This window comes from Alternaria arborescens (genome assembly GCF_004154835.1).
Source record: "Alternaria arborescens strain FERA 675 chromosome Unknown contig_43, whole genome shotgun sequence".
Classification (NCBI taxonomy): domain Eukaryota; kingdom Fungi; phylum Ascomycota; class Dothideomycetes; order Pleosporales; family Pleosporaceae; genus Alternaria; species Alternaria arborescens.
Window position 1 is genome coordinate 95,104 of NW_021167898.1, and position 21,342 is coordinate 116,445.

Here is a 21,342-nt window from a genome sequence, read left to right on the forward strand (position 1 = left end):
AATTCTTGTTTCAGTTTAACGTGTGCCGTCATTTATGTAATGACGGCCTATTGTGTTCCCATACTCGTACAATTGATCGTTCTGCCAGGTTGTGGTGGCAGCTCTTGTCTAGACATGAAAGAAAAGCGTTGCGTGTGATGTAGCTGAGTTCAGCAACGCCGCTGATTGCTCAGAACAGCTGGGCCTGCGCGCGCTTAAGCAAAGGCTCCAACAATGGACATACCGGCTGCACCCATAAGAACGTAGCAGAATGCAGTAGTCTTAGTCTTGCCGGTCATTGTGTGTGAAGCCTCTTCAGAGAGGAAGTCCTCAGCCAACAGATCAACAAGAGCAGCGTAGATGAGCAGACCAGAGGAAATAGCGTTGAATACACCGACGATGATAAGTCCAAATGCCGAGTTCGGGTCGTAAGATCCACGGGTGAAGAGTCCGATGGCTTGACCGATGGGCGCGGTGGTACCGAAAGCAACAACGAGAGCCCAGGGCTTCCAGCTGTTCTTGGGATAAGGAACATCCGCGATACGCGTGCCAAGACCGAGACCTTCGAACATTTGATGGAAGACGATGGCAATGAGAAGGATGATGAAGCCCTCGGCTGTGATGGAAATGGTCATGCCAACGAAAACGGAGTGGAACAGAATACCACCTTCAATCAGCGTGATCTGCATGGACTGCTTCTTGAGGACGAGAGGATCAACGGCCTGCTCGACATCGTCGTCAAAGTATGAGTTCTCCTGCGGCGCTGGAGCGGCCTGCTGCTGCTGGTAGTTGGGAAGAGCAGGCATGGCGCGGTTGATCGTAGCGAGCATCTCATCGCGCTGGCGCACATACTGCTCATAGAAGACGATGAACCATGGTGGCATTTCAGATTTGGCCTCGAGCTCGTCGCTCTCGCTCTTAGGGAACGGGAAGTTGTCGACGGGGTAAGTTGACTCCTGAGTCCATCCTCGCTTCTCGTCCCGCATAGCCAGCATCGTCTTTTGCGAATCGTAGCTGTCGACGCGTCGAATGGGGTTGTTGAACTGAGCCTGGATGCCGGTGGTGGAGTGTTGTGCGCTGTTGAATGCTTCGCCTGTTGCACCTCCGTGGCTGTGACCGCCAGTCTTCGCATGGAGCCACATCTCAATCACGAACAGAATGAAAAGAGAGCCCATCATGATAACACCTGGTAGAGCTGGGTACTTTTCGGTGAATAGATCCGGTAGGCATGGGTCATTGAGCGATGCGAAGGCGGTAGGCAGCAGATGGACAAAGGCAGTGGCAATGAGCACACCAGTACCAAAGTGCTTGCAGAAGAAGAAGACCTTTGGCGGGATCTTCATCCACTTGATCTTCTTTGCCACTACTGGGAAACCAGCACCGAAGATGGAAGCAATGAATACAATGACTTGGAACGTGTTAGTGATGTACCATCAGATTGCCTCGTATGTACTTACAAACTGCAGCAACGTGCAGAGGAAAGTCGTAAGCAGCAGCATCCGCATCACTGCCACACTGCGGTTTCTCCATGTCGGCCATTGCGAATTACAAAATGGGTAAATGTGTAGTTCAAGGAATGTACGGAGTAATCCCAGACTTGCCAGCAGTCCCGTCGCCGGCGACGATGAACAAGAAAAAAAGAGATGGAGAAGAGAAAAGAGGAAAGAAAGCAACTCAACACACTCTCTCAAAGAGTAACAGAAACTCAAAATGCAACGAACTGATGTTGTGAGGTATGGGGCAATAGGCTCGGCATTGCAGACTATGTATTGCTTTGAGGGCCGGTAGGATAAGAGACACTAACCGCATCATGCTGATCAGCACAGTCTCCAGAACACCTGAAGACGAAAGTGGGACCTCCATACAGTGGCCTGTGCCTCAGATACCGTCTCTAGTGATAGGTGCTTCACGCAGCAAACGCGGAGGTCCAGACGGTGCCAGGGCCAGCCAGCCTTGTGGCAAAGACAAAAGAAGCATTGCTATGAGGCAGCAAGGCTGGAATTGGAATTGCTGTTCGCCGAGACGACGAAGCTCATTGGAGATGGCTGTCATGCGAGTAGATGCTTGGCAGGCACGCTCGATCTGCGAAGGGGTGGGGATGTGATGCGGCTCAAGTCTCGTTTCCGTCGAGTGGGACAGCGAGTGGGTGCTGAGTGGACAGCGGGTGGGACAGCTGACGAAGTGTGGAGGTGCCAATCATTAGGGGTGAGGCTTGACTGCAACCATCTGTTGCAGCTGAGGTATCGAAGTGGCTCAGCACACAAATGAGGTTGGCCAATGGCACGTTTCGCGATTGCGTTGACGTGTATGGGCCAAGATCGGCATGGTTTCGTGCCGGAGAGGAGAAGCTTGGCATCGTCCGACGTTGTGAGTTTTGAAACTTGGAGAGACGTAAAAGAAAGCTTTGTGGGGTATAGATGGCGTTCGCTATGGACCCACGCGTATAGCCGATGCAATCCATCCGTGACGATCACTGCGTTACGCGCTATTCCTGTTCGTTGTGTGAGGACTTTACCCGTAGAGCGCAGGGGAAGGAATAGTCGGCCCTGGAGGACTTGCGACGTGGCCGAGTCATCACGACCGCCGCATCAACGACTCCATCAAACCCACTTGATCCATCGCGATGTATGCGGGGAAATACTCGTCTTTGGACAAGCTTTTCTGCGCGTCTTAGCACCTAAAATTTCCGGTCAGTTTAGATCGCGCTAGCATCGCACATCCACAGCACACGCGTACTCGTGAGCATCTTCAGCACGCCTCCGCGCATGCAGAGAGCCAAGCCATTTAAGGTATCAAGATTAGGCCAAGCTCTTCGAGCCTCTCCCCAATCGGGTATTGCCCTAACCTCAGATGTAGTAGCGAGGCGTTGAGAAGGCTTAGCGAGTTTCATGCTCCGCGCCGAGCATTCCTACACCTGCACCAATGTGCAGCATTCACACAATCTGACAGGAAATTGGCAACGTGCAAACGATCTGGCCATTCTACCATGACTTTAGGGTTCAAAGAAAGAAACTCAAGCGGAGGTGAGCGGGAAGAGCGCCGCGGGTGGCGTTCGCAGTGTTGCTTTATTACACATGCTTGCCCGACACTGAGGCATATATCACCCACTTCGTAACCTCCTCGCACCACAAGATCCTAGAGATCGCCCATACACACATACACAAACGCATACGCGTCGCTCAGCTCATTTTCCGGACACCATGTCTTCCGACGCTCACAGTACGTCTCAGGCAACCCAAAGCCGTGGTTCTCTTGTCTGACAGTCCGATTAGCTTCACCTAATGGCCCAGCACAAGACCAAGCTGCCGGGCAAACAAGCGCTCCAGTGATCGCCGGCCCTACAGCATCGTCAAACCAGGCCAATGTCGGCGCCGAGCATAGGTCAGATGTCATTGAACGCCTGCCATCTGTAGACAGTGCATCGTCGCGGGAAGCCAAGGACGATGTCACTATCGTCGTCAACAGCGACCCACTCGATCTTGGTAAACACCGTCGAGACGATGTCACCCAAAAACAGATGAAGGCAGACCATCCGCTCGCCAAGCCCAGACACATGAAGAAGTTTTACACAAGACAGAATGCCTTGATCGACCAGTTCCTCCAGAGCGGCGATGAGGAGCGGTTAGCTGCTCTTGACCAGCTCGAGAATGGACCAAAGGTTCGGTTTGCAGTCAACGCTTCCTTCGTCGTCAACTTCTGTTTGTTCGTCATCCAGTTGTATGCTGCCGTCTCGACAGGATCGCTGTCGCTGTTTGCGACAGCTGCGGACGCTTTCATGGACCTGGTCTCTTCGGTAGTCATGCTCATCACATCTCGCATGGCGGCACGGCCAAGCGTGTACAAGTACCCCGTGGGGAGGACCCGCATTGAGACGATTGGCATCATCATGTTCTGTTGTTTGATGACAACGGTCGCTATCCAACTAATCGTAAGTGCTTGTCTTGGGTAGATGAGGAGGCGGCTAACATGTAACAAGATCGAATCTGGGCGTGCCTTGGCTGGTGGTGCCACTGAATCAGAGGAACTCCACATCATCCCCATCGCCTTTGTCGCGACAGCCATCTTCTGCAAGGGCTCACTTTGCGTCTACTGCTTCCTCTATCGACGCTACCCAGCGGTCCATGTCTTCTTTATCGACCATCGCAACGACATCATCGTCAATGCTTTCGGTCTTGCCATGTCCATCGTCGGTAGCCGAGTTGTCTGGTATGTCGATCCTATCGGTGCCATTCTCATCGGTCTCTTGATTCTCGTTTCCTGGGCTGCCAACGCCTTCGACCACGTTTGGTTGCTCGTTGGAAAATCGGCACCAAAGGACTACATCAGCAAGTTGATCTATCTTGTCGTCACACACGACAGCAGAATCCAAAAGGTCGATACCTGCCGCGCATACCACGCTGGGCAAAACTACTACGTCGAGGTAGACATTGTCATGGATGAAGACCTACCGCTAAAGGTCACCCATGACGTCTCGCAGACCCTGCAGAGGAAGCTCGAAGGCCTCGCCGATGTTGAGCGAGCCTACGTACACGTCGACTACGAAAGCGAGCACGATATCTTCGAAGAGCATAAGCCACTCTACGAAGTCACGCAGTCGAAGACGATCAAGGAGCGTGTCCAGGCTATGCGCTACTTGTTCAAGAAGTCAGAGAAGGGTGCTTGAGCATCGGATGATACGTGTTTTGTATATTACGGTGCTACGATCACCAAAAGTTCACGTTTTCTTTAGAGTCATTTATACCCCCGTGCAGCAATACACAAGACTGCAGAAACTACTGTTAATGCGAATGTTATTACCATCAAGACGATATGTCTTAGTTCCGGGCTAAAAGTCCTTCTTTGCGTGTTTTCGCGATTCTTGTGTCTCACCATGAACGGTTCTTTGTCTATGTGCCTCTGATACACTGCTAGAAAACATGGCGCACTGATGGATCACAAGTGCCTTTGTCTCTCTGCGTCATGAGATCTCCTTTTAGTCGTGATTCCATCACCGTCGTTCGTAATGCGTCTTGTCAATTTCATCACGTTATCCCCCATACACTTCTCCAAACGTTTGTCCATCGAAGCCGTAGACATTACTACCTCGCAATGTTCCAAGTTTACCCAGCACTGTCTGCAACCGTTTTCTATCTTCCCCTCAACAAATCTTCTACTATCGCTCATCCCCCATCGCCACAATCACCATCGCCAACGACGATCCGATCTGAACATTCCGATATATCCATGCCACAATCTCTTATTCAGGAAGGGAAGTACGGGGATCCTCCGCGAACTGTACGTGACCTAGCTGCTTGGTTCGATGGAAAGGCAAAGGGAAGGTTAAACCTAGAGGTTTTGACATGGGATGGGAAGATTGCAAAAGTACCCATGAATGAGTCGGGTGACACTTGGTGATCTGTCCAGTAAGAGAAGGCGAGTTTGTATTTCTTGACTGCGGTGAGAGAATGAAACAATCTAAATGCGCTGAGTTGATGCAATCTGATATATCCCACAAATGGTACTTGCTTTACTACGTCTAGGTCTATCCCACAAACATCAATTCTTCAAATATCATCCCTCGATCATTTTTACCACGTTTCTCCATCTGATACCTACCTTCCCAACTTCCCTCCTCACTTCTGTTCACTTCTTCCAACCTTGTCTCCATCCAACTTCCACAAAGTCCTTCGCATTCCCTAGAGTTAGTCCAAACCCCTCAATACACCCAACTGCATCTGTCGTCGTAACATTACAGACGAGGTAGCCACAACGGACGATAAGATCGCTGAATGGTGTCGCGACATGTATGCTTGCACACATCCTTACAAGCATTCCAACCCTGTGTCTGCGCTTCATTTATCCATCTCGCTATTCTGTTGTTCTGCAACTCAAGCTGGCCTTGGATTCCCGCAAATTCTAGCATGTTTGCGATGACGATGTACACAAGGAAGCTGATACCAACAATAGTAGCGGTAATAACAAAAGCGGCTTCAATCCTGCGGACCGTATTTAGATGTTTTGCGATGATATGTCGAACTATCAAGACTAGACAGATAGTTATAACAAGCTGAAAGAATTGTTGGAGTAGGTGTATGTTCGCCATGTAGGGCCAATGTCAGAATGCTCTACAGTAGTGTATGTAGACTTTTGCTTTATCCGGCTGCGTGAGAGATGATCGATGACGTGATGGCAGATATGTAAGAATAGAGCTGCTTGAACGGCCTCTCTTATAGGTCATTTTGGTGTGAAGTCTTTGCGTCCTGGTCGCAATGTTCTGAGCGTTGTCTGAGACTCTATCGATGTGTTCCAATATTGTCGTTCATTTCCTTACGAAAATTAAGACAAGAGCAAGACAAACTAGATATATGTGGTTCGTCACATGCAATGCTGCGTGCAGGATGAAACCAAAAGCAGGTGAAGGACCAGATTGAAAAGTGTTACGCGAAGGGTAAGGTTGGATGTGTCATGGTGTTGCGCAGACTTATAGTTTGATCACAAAAATGAAAGTGCATGAGGAATTTAAAACAATCTCCGAGGACTGTGATTCCATTCTTCGTAATGTGTTTAGTTACAGGCTGTCTCGAAGCTAAAGAACCGTCTCCACCTTGATATCGGCAATTAAAGAGCATACATACATAGTCTTGTTCACCAAGTAGCAATGGCAATCACCAACCTCGTTTCTGCTCAACGGTCTCTGTGCATGTACGCTATCAGCTCCCGTTCAAATATCCGGAGCGGCTGGACTTATTTGATGCGATCGTTGCTCAAGCTCTTTGAGTCGGGTTCAGCCAATGAGATCCCTAATCATAATCATGTCTTTCTCGAGTTGCGAGTTCCAGGGGTGGATGCAATCTGTGGTCCCGTGTGCTTTGGAACGAAGGTGAGTTTCTGTAGACCATCCTATGCTGTTGCAGCATGTCGCAAGGTATACTCTCTCCTTGTCTAGATTCACGTAGACCTCTCGAGCGTCAGTACCCCATTCATACCATGCACCTCCGTCAACTTTGCCAGCCTCATAGCGAGCTTCGCGGTTGACAGCGAAGAGAGTGGGGTAGCCGCGTGTTGACATGATACTTGACTGTTTCTCCCCATCCATTTCTTCGTGCTCATGAATGGTTACCGTGTTGCCGTAACCGAAACCAAAAGACCAATGATCTGGTACTTGCTCTTTCTGATCCTCTAGTGCGATAGCCCATATTTTGGCGCGGAGCTCGGCGGGTAGTCGGCTGAAAGGATGGAATTCGGCCTGCTGCGTGGTTTTGGTCTTGCTGGTTTCTCGGACTTGAGCAGATCCCCTAGTCTTTGAGACTCCCTCAACTTTTCTAGCTGCTTCGGCCATGACGGATGCATGTATATTCCCGGAGTTGCGAGCGAACCGCTCACGGTGGATAACATGCCAATGAATCGCACTCCAGGCAGTAGAGGGATCTGACAAGTGCAACACGTCCACTGTGTTGAAAGACATGATATCGGAGAGTGGGTGTCGACAGAAAGGCTTGTAGAGAGACTGGCCCGTCCGCTTCCGAAGTGCCTGCTTGCTCTCTTCTCGCGACGATGGTGTAAACAAGAAGTTGTAAAGATTACAGGAGACGATTTCGACTGTCTAGCGAGACCGCCTCTTACCCAAAGTGAAGGTGAGAGCGTTTGCTGGTCAACGCAATGCCAAGGCTAACCTGGTCAACTTGTCGTGTATTCCGAGCCATGGCAGTAGAAAAGACTACATCATAATTATTGGAACAGAGAAGACTCATTGCGGAATTATGGTTTAAGATAGCTGCCTGGACCACCGTTTCTGTCGTTTAGATCTTTTGCTACGACACTCGGTCACTAGCAAAGAAAGAAAAGACGACTCAGGGAAAGAGGCTTTGGCATGGACGTTGTCTCTACTTGACAAACCAAAGGATCATGTTGTTCGAATCTGCAATGTGTTGTATGATTCTGTACAGACCGTGCATCGATGCGTAAAGGATGGAGAAAAGATGCGTTCAGCTACCTCTTTCGCTCGTCGTGGGGACCGCGCATGAGTCCTGCTTCCAAGTTGCCACTGACAATTCAGCCATCGAATAAATCTTACATGGAAGACTTCATCGCAAGGAGGGGAAACAAAACGATATGCACAGTTCATTCCAAACCATGAACAAACGTTGATGTTCTTCCCCAAACCGTCAAAAAACCTAACCCGCTGACACCGCACCCGCAAAATCCCGCCTCACCTGATTCGCCCATGCTCCCGAATTCCGCCAAGCCCAGCGATCCCGCGCTTTCTCTGCCGCCATCGACCTCACCTACCAAACCCACATCCACACCCACGCGCGACCGTACCCCCCAACCCGACCGCCAAAGATGTCTGTCTCATCCTTCGGCCACCATGGCAAGACGCCCGCTGCCGTCGTAAGTGTTGACCCTCCCTGGCGCGCGCAATTGGAGCGAGAAGAGGGAACAAGGGAAAAAGGACGCTGGAAAGGCCGATGACGAAATGGAAGAAAGAAAGGATAATGGAAGCTAATCAACTTGTTCACAGAGCATGCGCAGCCCGTACAAGGCTTACAGGAGTCCTTTCGGTCCTCAGTAAGTTGGTTTTCTTCCATGTTACGACACGACAATGGCGTAGGAGATGGGTGGTGGGCGGACTGCGGACGACGGGGTTGGACGAATATTGTTGTTGGTAGAAGGGAGAGCTGTGGAAAGAAGAGGAGGATATACAACGACGGTCTCGCACGAGCAATTGCATCGGCGTTGGATGTTCCATACCGAAACCCATACGCCAAAGAAGGACGAAGACGTCAACCCACCCAACAACCCGCGCCATCAACTTACCACCCGTCCTTCCACATATACCAACTCCTCCCCTCCATGCCACTCAAGCTAACACCATCTCCCCACCCACAGATACACCATCCCCAAGAACTACCACGGTCTCACCCTCAACCAAGCCGCCAAGTACGGTGTCCTCGCCGCCGGTTTCGGCGGTGTAGCCGGCTTCTTCGCCCTCTTCTTCTTCGCCGAGGTACCCAAGGTACGCGACGACATCATGAAGAAGATTCCCGTTCTCGACAAGTTCTTCACCAACGAGATACCGCCTGAGGATAACCCTTTCTGAGCTTTCTTCTTCTGGTCTTACTTTGCTCGATATAACTACTGGGCAAAGGGGAGTATTAGGAGAGAGGCAATGTTAAAGTCAGGAATTGTATAATTACACACGGGCATTGCGAAAAAGAAAGGGAAATTTAGACCGCTTTTGTCTTTGTTCTGGAGTTGTTTCGCTGGTGCCCTTTATCATGATTTGATACTGCTGTGATGGTGATGATGATTGCGTTTGTGACGAAAATTGATTTGCATGACAATTTTGCCACTCGTAGGATCTGCGAACATGTTTGGTCATTGCTTCATTTTCACATCACCCAAGCACATGGCTCGAGATGCTATCATATGCCCATCTACCAGACTTCCTTCAGCCGGGCGCCATCCATCTCTCAAGCTCCACCCCTGCGGCTATGCCCGCTCCCCTTCCAGAGACCAAACTCAGACCTCTGTCTAGTTCGTAGGCAGCCTTCCAACAACCTCGGCCATCTCCTCATCAGTGTAGATTCTGAATCCCTTGTCCTTGGTCACACTCGCCAACTGCACATTCTTGCTATCCAGCTTCTCCTCCATGACCTGCTTGAGCGTCTTGAGCGTGAGCACCTCGGCTTCGGGCAGGGTAAGCGACTTGTGGAATTCGTTCTGGAGTTCGGCCTGCGCGCCCTCGGATCCGGAGCCGATGGCTTTGGCGTCGTAGCGGTAGAATGTGCCCGAGGGCTCGGCGTGGTAGCTGTGATTACTATTAGTTTCTTCCCTGTAGACAGCACAGTAGGGGTGGAAGTGCGTTTGTCAAGGCGGGGGAAATGTTGTGTGTGTGTGACATACAGACTCGGCCCGTCCTCATCATATCCCGCAATCAAAAGCGCCACACCAAACGGCCTTGACATGATGCTCTCCTCGCCCTCGGCACCCTCACCAAACCTCAACGCCAGATCACATATCGCCTGCGTGCAGCTCTCCACGCGCAGCGGCTCCGCGTAGTTGAAAGCGTGGTTCTGGGATTCCACACGCGCGTGCTCAATCATGCTGCGGGCATCGGCCTGCAGACCCGACATGGCACAGCCAATGTGGCGGTCGATTTCGACAATCTTCTCCACGGAGGAGGTCTCGAGGAGAGTCGAGGTTACGCGCTTCTCTACGCCGAGGATTACGCCTTCGCCTGTTGCTACCTGTTGGGGATTGTGAGTTGGTCTTCGGGCTTGACGGCGGATTGCAGAGGGCAGGGTATGGATGTGGGTATGGATTTAGAGAAGACGCACGCCTATCGCTGTTGAGCCGAGCTTGATGGCTTCTAGTGAGTATTCGACTTGGAAGAGACGGCCTTCGGGCGAGAAGGTGCTGTGTGTTTGTGAGCGGGCGGTCTTGTCGTGGGAGACGAGGGGTGGACGAACTTGATACCACGGTCTGTCACACTTTGTTAGCACACGTCCTCTTGTTCAAAGCTGTTAGAGAGCTTACCATATTCGCTTCGTGCTATGAACTGGTCGTGTTAGTACAAGAGCTCCAGCGGGGTTCAATCAAGCGTACCATGGCGGCGGTGTATGCGGAGAAGTCGAAGAAGGTTGCGGGTGGAGACTCGTGTTAAGTCGCAGGAAGAGGAATGTAAGTTGCAGGGGTGAAGGCGGTGGTGAGGTGTTGCCGACTTGTCGTTGGCGACTTGGATGTTTCTCTAGCTAGAGCTTCAGGCAACATGAGCCGCGAGGTCGCGCTAGGGCGGGATGCCAAGACCTTGAGCTGGTAATCCGAATGCGCGCTCCTCATCAACACCGTGACTCCCACTGCTGGCGACTTCGTTTTGCCTTGCAACTGCTATGTCGAGTCGTCCGTCCAAAGTCACGATCAAAGAGTCAAAGCAAAACTTTCAGCATTACCTTCAGGGCCTATTGTCGCTCTGCCGGGTACCTCACGACACCATCTATTGACAACAAGAGGAATTATGAGCCATGGCTTCCCACGGCTCTAAGAAATTGCTCACGACGTATCTTGATGGGAGCTCAACGTCCTGATATAATTGACGATTCTGTTGACCTGCTGGGTTTGCCGCCAAACTCCAACTGACGGTCAGTAGAATTGCGTTACAAATGAAGGGCTCAAATATTTCGGAGCACTATATTGCAACCCTCATAATCGCATTACTGAGCTTGTCAACGATGGTTGTGTCCTTGCGCTGCCCTCAGGACCCATCCAGTGCTCCTCGTAACGTGTTTCTGTGCCAGATCACGCTTCAATGAGAGGTGGTGCGATAATTTGGTGCAAGTACGAAGGCAAGGTCGGCTGGCTCTTTAGGCATTTCGCGTAGCCTAGAGACAAGTCTCGGTAATGTCAGGCCCATGGCGTTCATAAAGGCGAACGGTCCATCCCTCATTACCGTGCCCGTGGCTGGGCTCCCGGCGGAACAAAGGGGCCTTCGCGAAGGATTTCACAGCCACGATACCCACCCGCTATCTTCTAGACTTCTACATGTCGCAGGGTGCTCCAAGTGCCTGTTTGATTGATCAAGCTTCCGTCTCCATACCAAACTCCTGGTAGGGGTAAAAGCTTAGCGCTACCGAATCGCGACATTGGCGCATGTAGCGCCGGATCGAAACGCCAACCAAGAGACCAAACGGCTGGAGAAATGCTCCGCATCATACTCTCTCTTTCCAGCATCGACTACGCGTCCCAATGTTGGCATTGAGTTTTCGCCTCACCATCCGCGGATCGAAAGCCGATGATGCGCGTCATAGCTCGGATCAAATATCCCTGGCGTCCGCACCGTTTCTCCTGAGTTCGGACCAGCAGCGCTATCCACGTCACCACATTCTGGAATCTCGGCCATGAATGAACGACAGCCCCGATGCCGTCCTGTCTACAACGAATCACCAACCATGGTAGCGCGCGACGTCAAGTGATGATGACACGAGGACATGTGTCGACTAGACACTCGTATGCTGCAGTCGCACTCGCTAGCAAGAAAACTATTGATCAGTACAGCCACTCAGACATCGATATATTTCGATAATTCTTGCATGTGCCATGTTGCACGCAGGATAATCGAGATGTGTAGCTCATCTCCCGCAGCGGGGATGTTGTCGATTGCGAGTTATTTTTATCCGGATACGACGTTATACCGGGGGCTTGACGTCGCTGCTAGGCTGTTGAGTATTGCCGTCTCCACATGGACCAATGATTAGCGAGGCCGGGGCAAAACAGTCGTTCCTTGTCTTGCTGCATCAGGCTTCCTAGAATGCTTGGAAGGCTTCTTCAGTCGATATCGCGCCATGAAAGCAGTATTAGACGATGGGATGCAAGGGGTGAACGCATGTAAGAAAAAGGATTGTCGTGGTGCATGCCAAGATTGCTTAATCAGGAACAAGGATGGGGATCACCGCCGGCATCCGCGTTCCTGCTTCTTCGAGATGGCACTAATTTGCTTTGACCGTGCGGCTAATGCACGTCCGATGAAAAGACCTACGACGGCAGCGACGTCTAGAAGCCACAAGACGTCACTGGCAAATAAATACTTCGCCATGCCCACCTTGAAATCTCTCACGCACGCCTTTTTCCCCAACCCTTCTCAAGACTTCATTCTACACTTTTAATATCGTCTTCTTGTACCTAATACCACAATCATGCGTATCTCCTCTACCATCCTCGCCACAGCCGGCCTTCTCACCTCGGCCAACGCTGCCATCAAGGGTTTCAACTACGGCGCAAACTTCAACAACAACCAGGCCAAGACGCGCGTCGACTTTGAATATGAATTCAACGCCGCCAAGCAGCTTCCTGGCACCAGTGGATGGAACAGCGCCCGTCTGTATACTATGATCCAGCACGGCACCCAGACCACTGTCATCGAGGCTATTCAGGCTGCTATCAACACCAAGACCAACCTCCTACTCGGCATGTGGGCCTCCGCCGGTCAAGCCAACTTCAACAACGAAATCACTGCTCTCAAGGCCGCCATTGCCCAGTACGGCACTGCTTTCACCGACCTTGTCGAGGGTATCTCCGTCGGTAGCGAGGACCTCTACCGTGTGACTCCAACCGGTATCGAGAACAAGTCCGGCGCCGGTGCTCAGCCCCAGGAGCTCGTCAACTACATCAAGCAAACCCGTGCTGCTATCAAGGGTACTCCTCTCGAGGGCAAGCCCATCGGCCACGTCGACACCTGGACCGTCTACGTCAACGCCACCAACAACCCCGTCATCGATGCTGTTGACTTCATCGGCATGGACGCCTACCCCTACTTCCAGACCACCATGAACAACAACGTCGGATCCGGCAGCCAGCTCTTCTTCGACGCCTACCACCAGGTTCAAGCCAAGGGTAAGCCCGTCTGGATCACCGAGACCGGGTGGCCCGTTAGCGGCGAGACGCTCAACCAGGGTGTCCCCAGTGCGGCTAATGCCCGCATCTACTGGGAGGATGTCACCTGCCAGCTCATCAAGGACAACGTTAACCTGTGGTACTACATCCTCCAGGATGTCCAGTACGGCAACCCCGTCCCCTCGTTCGGCATCAAGCCTGCAGGTGACCTCATGGCGGTCAAGCCTTTGTTCGACCTTTCTTGCCCTGCAACCTCCGGAGGCTCCACCCCGGCTCCTACCAAGAAGGTCTCTACTGATGGTACTTGCGGATCTCAGGGCGGTGCTACTTGCACTGGCTCGACATTCGGTAACTGCTGCTCGCAGTACGGATGGTGCGGAAACACTGCCGGACACTGCGGTACCGGTTGTGAGAGCGGATCTGGTACTTGCAACAAGCGCAAGTAGATGCCCCGACATCCCAGCCCACAATCGTCACCATCCCAGTAATTAGCTTTGATCGGTCAACCCCAATAATTCAGAGTTCAATTTCGATATCCTCGCCCGTCTCTTCCATACTTCTTCATCTTGACAGTCTTGAAAGTCTACCGCAACCAATATTTACCTCGCTCCAAGAACCATTCGAGTATTCGCACCAACTCGTTCCTACCGACAAGGCGGACTCAACTAAAGTCATTGGCAATGGATATACCGTCCAGCTACCGCCTACTGTATCAACAGTTTTCGTCTACGACGTTCGTCATGAGTTCGCTGGCAAAGTCTGTACGCTAGCTTTACACATGCCGCCGCCCTTCCCTATGCCAGAAATGGCACCTGTACATATTCGGTCTCCGGGGGGTGTCAGTGTATTCCAGATGACTCATCCAGTCTTGAGGTTGTTCTTGCTGGTCAGGTAGATGAGTGGTGGATTTAGAGTTGTGGATGCCTGAGATGTCAACTGTATTATTACGTATGAAAAGTCCTAGAACCCTTTCAATGTAAATATTCGCACTATGCAAACTATACGCTTGGAAAAATGTCTCTAGAATCCGTTGTTATAGACCAGAGCCCAGAAATTCTCGACGATATCTTAGTTACGTACCTGAGCGCCCAGGTGACCACTATAAGCGTCTGAATAATGCTCAGACAACGCCCTATCTCTGATTAGTATCATTCAGGCTAGTGTTAAACAAGTAGCGACCTACTGGTATAAAGATATACGGAACTCTTTTTGTGTATTGCTCCCAAGCCTTGCCATACCTGTCATGGCATTTGGCATTGTCGCGTAATGCGCGGTGCATGATCATGATGGTGAAGAATACAGGATAGAACCATGGAAATGGCGATGCAAAGCCTGTGATGAGCCCCCAGTTAATAGCAAAGTAGATATCGCAAGAGTAATGGATTTTGCGCGCCTTGCCATCTGTCAACAATCAGCAAAGGGGCAGATAGATCTCATAATCGGAAAGTTTCTTACACCAGCCATCGCAGAGCAACTTTTTACCGTAACTTGTCTCGATCGTCCTCGGGTTCTGAATCTTTCCCTTTTTGAAATAGGGAAATGTGGTTCGTTCGTCTACTACACCGCGCTCCTCTTGCCGGAACTGATTCTTTTGACTGTTGCAAGTGTCCCAGACATAGTAAACGCCAAGATAAGGGATGAGCAAGGCAAGTACGAACCACCATGGCCACTGGTACTGGCTGGGTTCGTGGTTAGCTATGTAGAGGATAGCATGAGCGTACGAGAATGGCACGCCAGCCATTGTCCAGAAAAGGATCATGAAACCTGTCTTCTCGTAGTATATATCCCTGCAACAAGTCAGAAAAGAAAAACGACTAGAACGTTCTTGCAGTGATTGTTTTGGACATACCAGGTAGTAATAATCAAATGCTCTCCTTTGGCACACGCTCCAGCATAAAGATATTGCGCAATGAGCAAAAAGCACGCCTGTACAGACACGTATCCGTATTCTTCGAACTGCTTGAGACATGTGCTCAACGCGAGGAAGAAGAGGATAAACCACGCAATGCGGACTTCAACCAACATCTTAAAGTCTAGGATGCCAAACATCCTCGGATTCAATTCCGCTCCCATGAAAAAGTCGACAATGTGATTGCCACTCATACGTAACGTTGCACCACGTGCAATAGCTGAGAAGTATGCAACAAAAGAGCATAGAAACCCAGAGATGATCGCTACACTCATCAGGGGTCCGTACTCGCCGATCAACACATCCAGCCTGAAGTAACCACTAAAGTGCAAGACAACACCAAGCGCGACGCTCGTATAAAAAGACCACATAGCCGAGCAGTAATAGTCCAACTGCTTCCCACCTAGATGCGGCAGGGGCTGGCCCTTGCGATAAACACCAGGAAGTAGAGCGTAGAAGGCGAGTTGCGTGAACCCAAAGGACCAGTAGATGCACCAAGCCCTCTTATTAGGGTACGCTTCAGTCCTAATCAAAAACCAGAGGTGCTGGGCGAAAGCGGCGAAAGACTCGTTCTGTGCTGGTCTCGGAATCTGCCCGTCGTAGAAGACAGCGCCTGCCCACATGAAGTACATGAGTAGAGGAAATCCAATCATCATACCCAACATGCCAAACGGACCACCAAACTCGTGAGCTGTGGATGCATCGGTAGGACTCCAGTGCTGCTGTCCCTTGAGTTCAGACGTCTCGCTCTCGGTGACTGAGCTGTAGGTGGTGCGGCTCTTGGATCTGGTGACTCGCGACATCGATGGCCAAACCGTTCTGCGAAGGTAGAGGTAGTATAGGAATATCGAGAGTCAATAGAGAGTATCTTTTGCTGATTTTAGCAGGGCGTGCGTGGACTTCTTCTTGGGGGACGAGGAATCTAGATTTAAAAGTGCTGTATGTTAGGTACGCTAAGACCCGGGGTTTCGGCTGCCGTAGAAGTCCGTATCTCCTGTAGCTAATCTCCGCAGATCTCAACCTCAGTCCTCTCCATGCCAATAGTCGTGACTTCGTGTAGACTAATTCTACTATATCTACCTAGTTAGCTGCTTAATACCAAGGCACCTATAGTTTAGGTATAACAACGTGGAATACATTAGAACACTTAGATATTGTTAGACAGGTAGGTGAACAATTAATAGTAGGTTCCTATTGCGACAGACCCAGGTTGGGCGTTACATAACAGATGCTTTAGTTTAGTAGTGCTTCGTCTGCGCTGAGGCCTTAGCGTTGCGTATCTCGTATTTCGTATTTCGTTCATATGCTACTACGGGTAATATTTCAACTTAGCACGTAGATCGATCCGGCACATGCCGTTTCTCAACGTCTACATAACCTTGAAGTACTGTTTGTACGGTTATGTTACGAATCTTTCGTGACCACCTACTCTCGTTGAACTTACACAATAATACCTTTAATTCGACTGGTACGATGCGCCTCTTCGCGCTTGGCCTAGCACTTAATGTGCTAGCTGGCTTGAATCCTGCATCCGCAGAGGGATTAGCCAGCGATGCAACAACTATCATCCTTGGTTCTAATGGTACCATCACACTGAAGGGCAACTCATCTACATCTGAAGTCATCCTCGACTATGGCGCCAACGTTGAAGGCTTCCCAACATTTGAGATTATTAGTGTTAGCGGCGACACGTCGGGGCTCCAAATTACTTATAGCGAATCTCTTGCTGTGTTGCTGAGTTCTCCTACTGTAAGAGTTCCGATAGCAAATAAACGTGTACAATTAGCTGATTCTTGTAGAGCGATGGCCCGCTTGGACTGGCCGCTGCCATGGATACCTATCGGATTAACAACTACAACATTACCGAGCCAACGAACAAAACGAACAGACTCATCCAGGGAGGATTTCGCTACCAAAAGTTGGCACTCTTGACTCCAGGCGATATGGTGTTGGCCAAAGTAGGCGTGAAACCATCGATATCCACAACGCCCATCGCTTCGCTTCCTGGGTCTTTTCAGTGTTCCGACGACCGAATCAATCAGATTTGGAACGTGGGCGCAAGAACAGTCCAAATGAACGAGATTCCTGCACGTTCCATTCCTGATTTCTGGGAAGTGTCTTCTGAGGGATCGTTGGTGCACAGTTTAGCGCCGCAAAGCCTGTCCGGTGTCGTTGCGTCGTCGCTCATGGACTACGAGATCGAGTTCGACGTCAAACATATCGCTGGTGGTTTCTCGTTCTCTGCTCTCGCAAGTACTCTGAACGATGGTGTCTACATTTGGTGCAACATCGCCAATGGGTCGATCAGCGCGAACTCGGGGTCTTCAGAGAGTGCCGACTTCCTCGCATTTGCTACTCTGCCAGCCAACATCACGGTCGGGAACTGGTACCATGTGAAGGCTGCTATCAGTGCTGAGTTGATATCCATCTACCTCGGCTCGACCAAGGTGTTGGAATTTTCGCAGACCTACGCTTTTTTCGGTTCCTCTGGACTAGGCGCTGCTCTTGGTCAGTCTGCAATGTTCCGCAATTTCACCTTGGCTAGCCCAGCAGTCAATTTTGAATACTCGGCACAGCTGACGGACACCTCGTTCCTTCCGGACTTTCTCATGGGCACTAATCCTCTCGCCACCGCTGTGGACGGTTCAAAACGCGACCGTATTTCCTACGCTGGAGATCTTGATGTCGCTGTTGGCTCTACCATGGTTAGCACAGTTGGTGTTGAGTATATCATGGGGACTCTAGAGCTGTTGGGCTCCTCGCAGATGACACCTGGTTTCTTCAGTCCGACCGCAAAAATCCAGCAGGAGCCATATTCTAAGCCCCTCGAGAGCAATATCACTGGACTTATCGGCTACTCCTTCAACATGGTCACAGCAGTCGCCAATTTCTACCAGTATACAGGAAACACGAGCATTGCGAAGGAGTGGGCACCCAAAGTTGTTCGCATGCTAGACTGGGCAGATTCTCAGGTCCTTCCTGGTAACGGGCTGTTTAACATCTCTAATCCTGCTTTCGGTGGCGACTGGAACTATTACGACCCTTCACAAAGCGGCGTTGTGACGAAGTTCAACATGGTCTACGCCTATGCGCTCCAGTCCTCTCTCACCATGTTAGATGATGCGGGTGTCAACATAACTACATATCGGTCTCGTTTGGATGCACTCCGCGTTGCAATCAACACCCATCTCTGGAATAGCGAACTTGGAGCCTTTTATATTTCTGAAGCACTAACAGATAGCTTTGGACAAGACAGCAACGCCCTTGCCATTCTTGCAGGAGTAACGAACTCAGATCACACTTCGTCGCAAGTGTTGAGCACTTTGTCAGAACTTTCCACACCAAGTGGACCTCTAGCATTCTCCAACGGTACCGTTGCTGCCGGTTTCCGAAAACTCATCAGCCCATATGCTTCCGCTTATCATCTCAGAGCAGCATTCGCTGTAGGAGACGCAACAGTAGCCAATGAGCTGCTCCATTCTCTGTGGTACCCGATGGCTGATCCCGCTGGTACGAACTATACCGGATGTTTCTGGGAAACCCTCGACGCAAATGGCGGACCTGGATTAGGAGCAATCACCAGCCTGTGTCACGCATGGGCGTCTGGACCCACCGGTGAACTCAGTACCTACGTACTGGGTGCAACAGCTGTCAAACCTGGTTTTCAAGAGTGGCAGGTTTCGCCCATGACTCTAGGATTGTCTTGGGCAGCTGGCACAATTCCTGTGTCAAATGGCGGGATCTACGTTGCGTGGAATGCGACAGAGGGACAAATCACCCACCTAGAGATCGAGAGCCCTGCTAATACCAAGGGTGTTGTTTCTCTACCTGTCTGCGGTGACGGCGCGACCTGGAAATTGAATGGACAAGCTATTAGCACTAATAACGGCACTTTTACCGTTAACGGTGGGCAAAATCTTGTATTTTCGCTTTCTTAAGGATAATTTTAAAGTCCTAAATGTTTTCACTAGATGGTAAAGTCGCACGTGACTATAGCACAGCGCTAGATGTCTCTGTCATTTTAATTGTAATTAGATAAAAACCACAAGTTAAAAGTCTAGAAATTAAAAGCCTCATTAGGATTCCAAGTGCACTATTATGTATGAAAAGCCCTAGGACCCTTTCGAAGCGGTTTCTGCACCTTGGATGGCACTTGAGCGCATTTGATAAGTGGTGCGATGTGATGGTGAATATGATCAATGAGAATACAGAACGCGACAAAAACATTGTTTTTCCGTTACATGGCTACACAGCAGTCTTTGAGGTCTAATGCTTTGATCGCATAAACCCTTTCTGTTGTTCGTTCTTGGCTCCTCATGCCTACTCTCCTCAGTTTCAGGCTTTTCCTCTATTTCTCCAATTCCAATCCTTCGTTGTCGTATACGTAGGCTTTTTTCGCGACCGTAAGCCGCATTCGAGAGCATACAACCTACGAGAAGCATAGCGACAAGGTAGCATATTGCGAAATGGATGGCGTGCCAGTGCGTCATGGTCGTGAAGAAATGTGACGTCTGGATTTCTGCTGATGACGTGACTGTATTGCGGAAAGCGGCGATGGTAGTCGAATGGAAAGGCAATGACGGCGATTGTTGGGCTTTGAGTTTTGGCCACTCTTTGTGGGGTTTTCGAAGTGGACTTTGTGCGTGGTTGGAAGGCGATGGATAAGATATCGCTGAGCTCGACCTCAATGTTTGATTGATGAGTGATGCAGTATGTGCGCTTTGAAAGGGCACGAGATAGAGCGATCATGCCCAAGCTGGTGTTTGGTGTTCAAGCCAAATTCAGCGCAGTCCAGACGGGTGGAAAATGAAGGTCTGTTGGATAGGTGGTGTCACGGTGGGGATGGTTAAGCAAGGGGTTTCCTTCGACTCCACTCCGCCCTTCCCATCACTTTCGTAAGCCTGATTGCTTGCGCTTGATTCCCTTCGACGGAAAGTCTGCTGAAGTCTCGCCGGAGGTAGACGGCGCGGTCTTGACCTTCTCGCTCGAGCGCCGGGCAGCCATATTGTCAGTGTGTTAAGATGCTCTTCGCCCGTTCTATTCATAGGTACAGAGCATTCTCATCTCCCTCGAAATGTGGCAGTTTAGACCAGACACAGTGTGCGCATCTCCCAGCCGCCTTCTCGCTTGATACGATTGAGCCAGGCAAGAGTATGTTCCCTATGCGAAACTCTCTTACGAGGGCATCGAAGCACACCGATTCGGCGCCATGTCAAATCGCCGACCTTCTCTACTACCAGTAATACTGCATCATCCCATTTGTCATCATCGGTTCTTCTCCATGACGGGTGTTTTCCAAGGTATATCGCGGCCAGGTCGTAACTCGGTGGAGTGTCCAGATCATCTAGCTTGGTGGAGTCTCTCTTCTTGAAACCCCAGGCCAAAGCCCAGCCATCTTGATACGGTTTTGCGTCACATGAGACTACCCAGCTCCTGATATGAATCTTTGGCACGAGCGATCTATCGCCTTCTTGGCCCAACGCCTTGATGTAGTGGTCTAATTCTAAACTCCTTCCGCTATCATCGTTAATCCAAACTTGCAAACTCTCTTCACAAGAAAAGTTTACTAGTAGAGCATTCCAGCTCACAATGCAATCGTTGGCTAGATAGTAACAGGCTTTGCAGCTAGCCCAGCTCCATGATGGGAAAAGAATACCTGTGACACTACTGTACCCTATATCAGGATACACTAACATAGACCAGATTAGACTATACGCGAAGGTCGAAGTTGGTGTGAAAACTGTAGAGCTACACTTTTTCTCCGATGGCAAGCAGAAAGTAGGCGACGTCTGGCTATAGAATACCGGCAAGCCAAATACCTGAGTGGCCCGTATTCGATCGGTATCTTGCCCCACCTCGAAGGCATTTATGATGCCAGTGACAGCTTTGATGATATCCTCGCGGAATGACAGGCACCTGCCATAATATTCCTCAATCTGCCGATAGAGTGTTTCTACTGTGGGCCTCATATCCAGATTGAGAAACGCTATAAGATCATCGTGACCTATTCCTGCCCCCAGCGAAGGGTCAGGACAGGGTGAAGCCGGGTGCCGTGAAGGTAGATTCTCCAAGCCATGCATGTTGTT

At 50.5% G+C, this 21,342-nt stretch overlaps 9 protein-coding genes across 9 annotated transcripts; 4 read left to right on the forward strand and 5 right to left on the reverse strand.

The window, feature by feature from the left end:
* Window positions 1–194: 194 nt before the first annotated feature.
* Window positions 195–1,518, reverse strand: AA0111_g11076 (hypothetical protein; the record flags this gene model as incomplete). Its single annotated transcript, XM_028644900.1, has 2 exons — window positions 195–1,387; window positions 1,437–1,518. 2 exons carry the CDS (start codon window positions 1,516–1,518, stop codon window positions 195–197), a joined length of 1,275 nt encoding a protein of 424 aa, XP_028501313.1.
* A 1,661-nt stretch (window positions 1,519–3,179) lies between these two features.
* Window positions 3,180–4,642, forward strand: AA0111_g11077 (hypothetical protein; the record flags this gene model as incomplete). The annotated part of the gene is made up of 3 exons (XM_028644901.1): window positions 3,180–3,198; window positions 3,252–3,907; window positions 3,956–4,642. The coding sequence occupies 3 exons, from the start codon at window positions 3,180–3,182 to the stop codon at window positions 4,640–4,642; spliced, it is 1,362 nt and encodes a 453-aa protein (XP_028501314.1).
* Window positions 4,643–6,742: 2,100 nt separating this feature from the next.
* On the reverse strand, window positions 6,743–7,297 carry AA0111_g11078 (hypothetical protein; the record flags this gene model as incomplete). The annotated part of the gene is made up of 1 exon (XM_028644902.1): window positions 6,743–7,297. One exon carries the CDS (start codon window positions 7,295–7,297, stop codon window positions 6,743–6,745), a length of 555 nt encoding a protein of 184 aa, XP_028501315.1.
* Window positions 7,298–8,301: 1,004 nt separating this feature from the next.
* Window positions 8,302–9,058, forward strand: AA0111_g11079 (hypothetical protein; the record flags this gene model as incomplete). Its single annotated transcript, XM_028644903.1, has 3 exons — window positions 8,302–8,349; window positions 8,480–8,526; window positions 8,848–9,058. The coding sequence occupies 3 exons, from the start codon at window positions 8,302–8,304 to the stop codon at window positions 9,056–9,058; spliced, it is 306 nt and encodes a 101-aa protein (XP_028501341.1).
* A 434-nt stretch (window positions 9,059–9,492) lies between these two features.
* Window positions 9,493–10,569, reverse strand: AA0111_g11080 (putative proteasome subunit alpha type-5; the record flags this gene model as incomplete). The annotated part of the gene is made up of 6 exons (XM_028644905.1): window positions 9,493–9,769; window positions 9,865–10,208; window positions 10,299–10,377; window positions 10,431–10,443; window positions 10,498–10,519; window positions 10,567–10,569. 6 exons carry the CDS (start codon window positions 10,567–10,569, stop codon window positions 9,493–9,495), a joined length of 738 nt encoding a protein of 245 aa, XP_028501366.1.
* A 2,081-nt stretch (window positions 10,570–12,650) lies between these two features.
* AA0111_g11081 (putative glucan endo-1,3-beta-glucosidase) lies at window positions 12,651–13,793 on the forward strand (the record flags this gene model as incomplete). Its single annotated transcript, XM_028644906.1, has 1 exon — window positions 12,651–13,793. One exon carries the CDS (start codon window positions 12,651–12,653, stop codon window positions 13,791–13,793), a length of 1,143 nt encoding a protein of 380 aa, XP_028501365.1.
* Window positions 13,794–14,467: 674 nt separating this feature from the next.
* Window positions 14,468–16,059, reverse strand: AA0111_g11082 (Delta(24(24(1)))-sterol reductase; the record flags this gene model as incomplete). Its single annotated transcript, XM_028644907.1, has 4 exons — window positions 14,468–14,479; window positions 14,531–14,748; window positions 14,803–15,134; window positions 15,197–16,059. 4 exons carry the CDS (start codon window positions 16,057–16,059, stop codon window positions 14,468–14,470), a joined length of 1,425 nt encoding a protein of 474 aa, XP_028501342.1.
* Window positions 16,060–16,729: 670 nt separating this feature from the next.
* AA0111_g11083 (hypothetical protein) lies at window positions 16,730–19,194 on the forward strand (the record flags this gene model as incomplete). Its single annotated transcript, XM_028644908.1, has 2 exons — window positions 16,730–17,005; window positions 17,056–19,194. The coding sequence occupies 2 exons, from the start codon at window positions 16,730–16,732 to the stop codon at window positions 19,192–19,194; spliced, it is 2,415 nt and encodes an 804-aa protein (XP_028501367.1).
* Window positions 19,195–20,143: 949 nt separating this feature from the next.
* AA0111_g11084 (hypothetical protein) lies at window positions 20,144–20,260 on the reverse strand (the record flags this gene model as incomplete). The annotated part of the gene is made up of 1 exon (XM_028644909.1): window positions 20,144–20,260. One exon carries the CDS (start codon window positions 20,258–20,260, stop codon window positions 20,144–20,146), a length of 117 nt encoding a protein of 38 aa, XP_028501369.1.
* Between the last annotated feature and the right edge of the window lie 1,082 nt (window positions 20,261–21,342).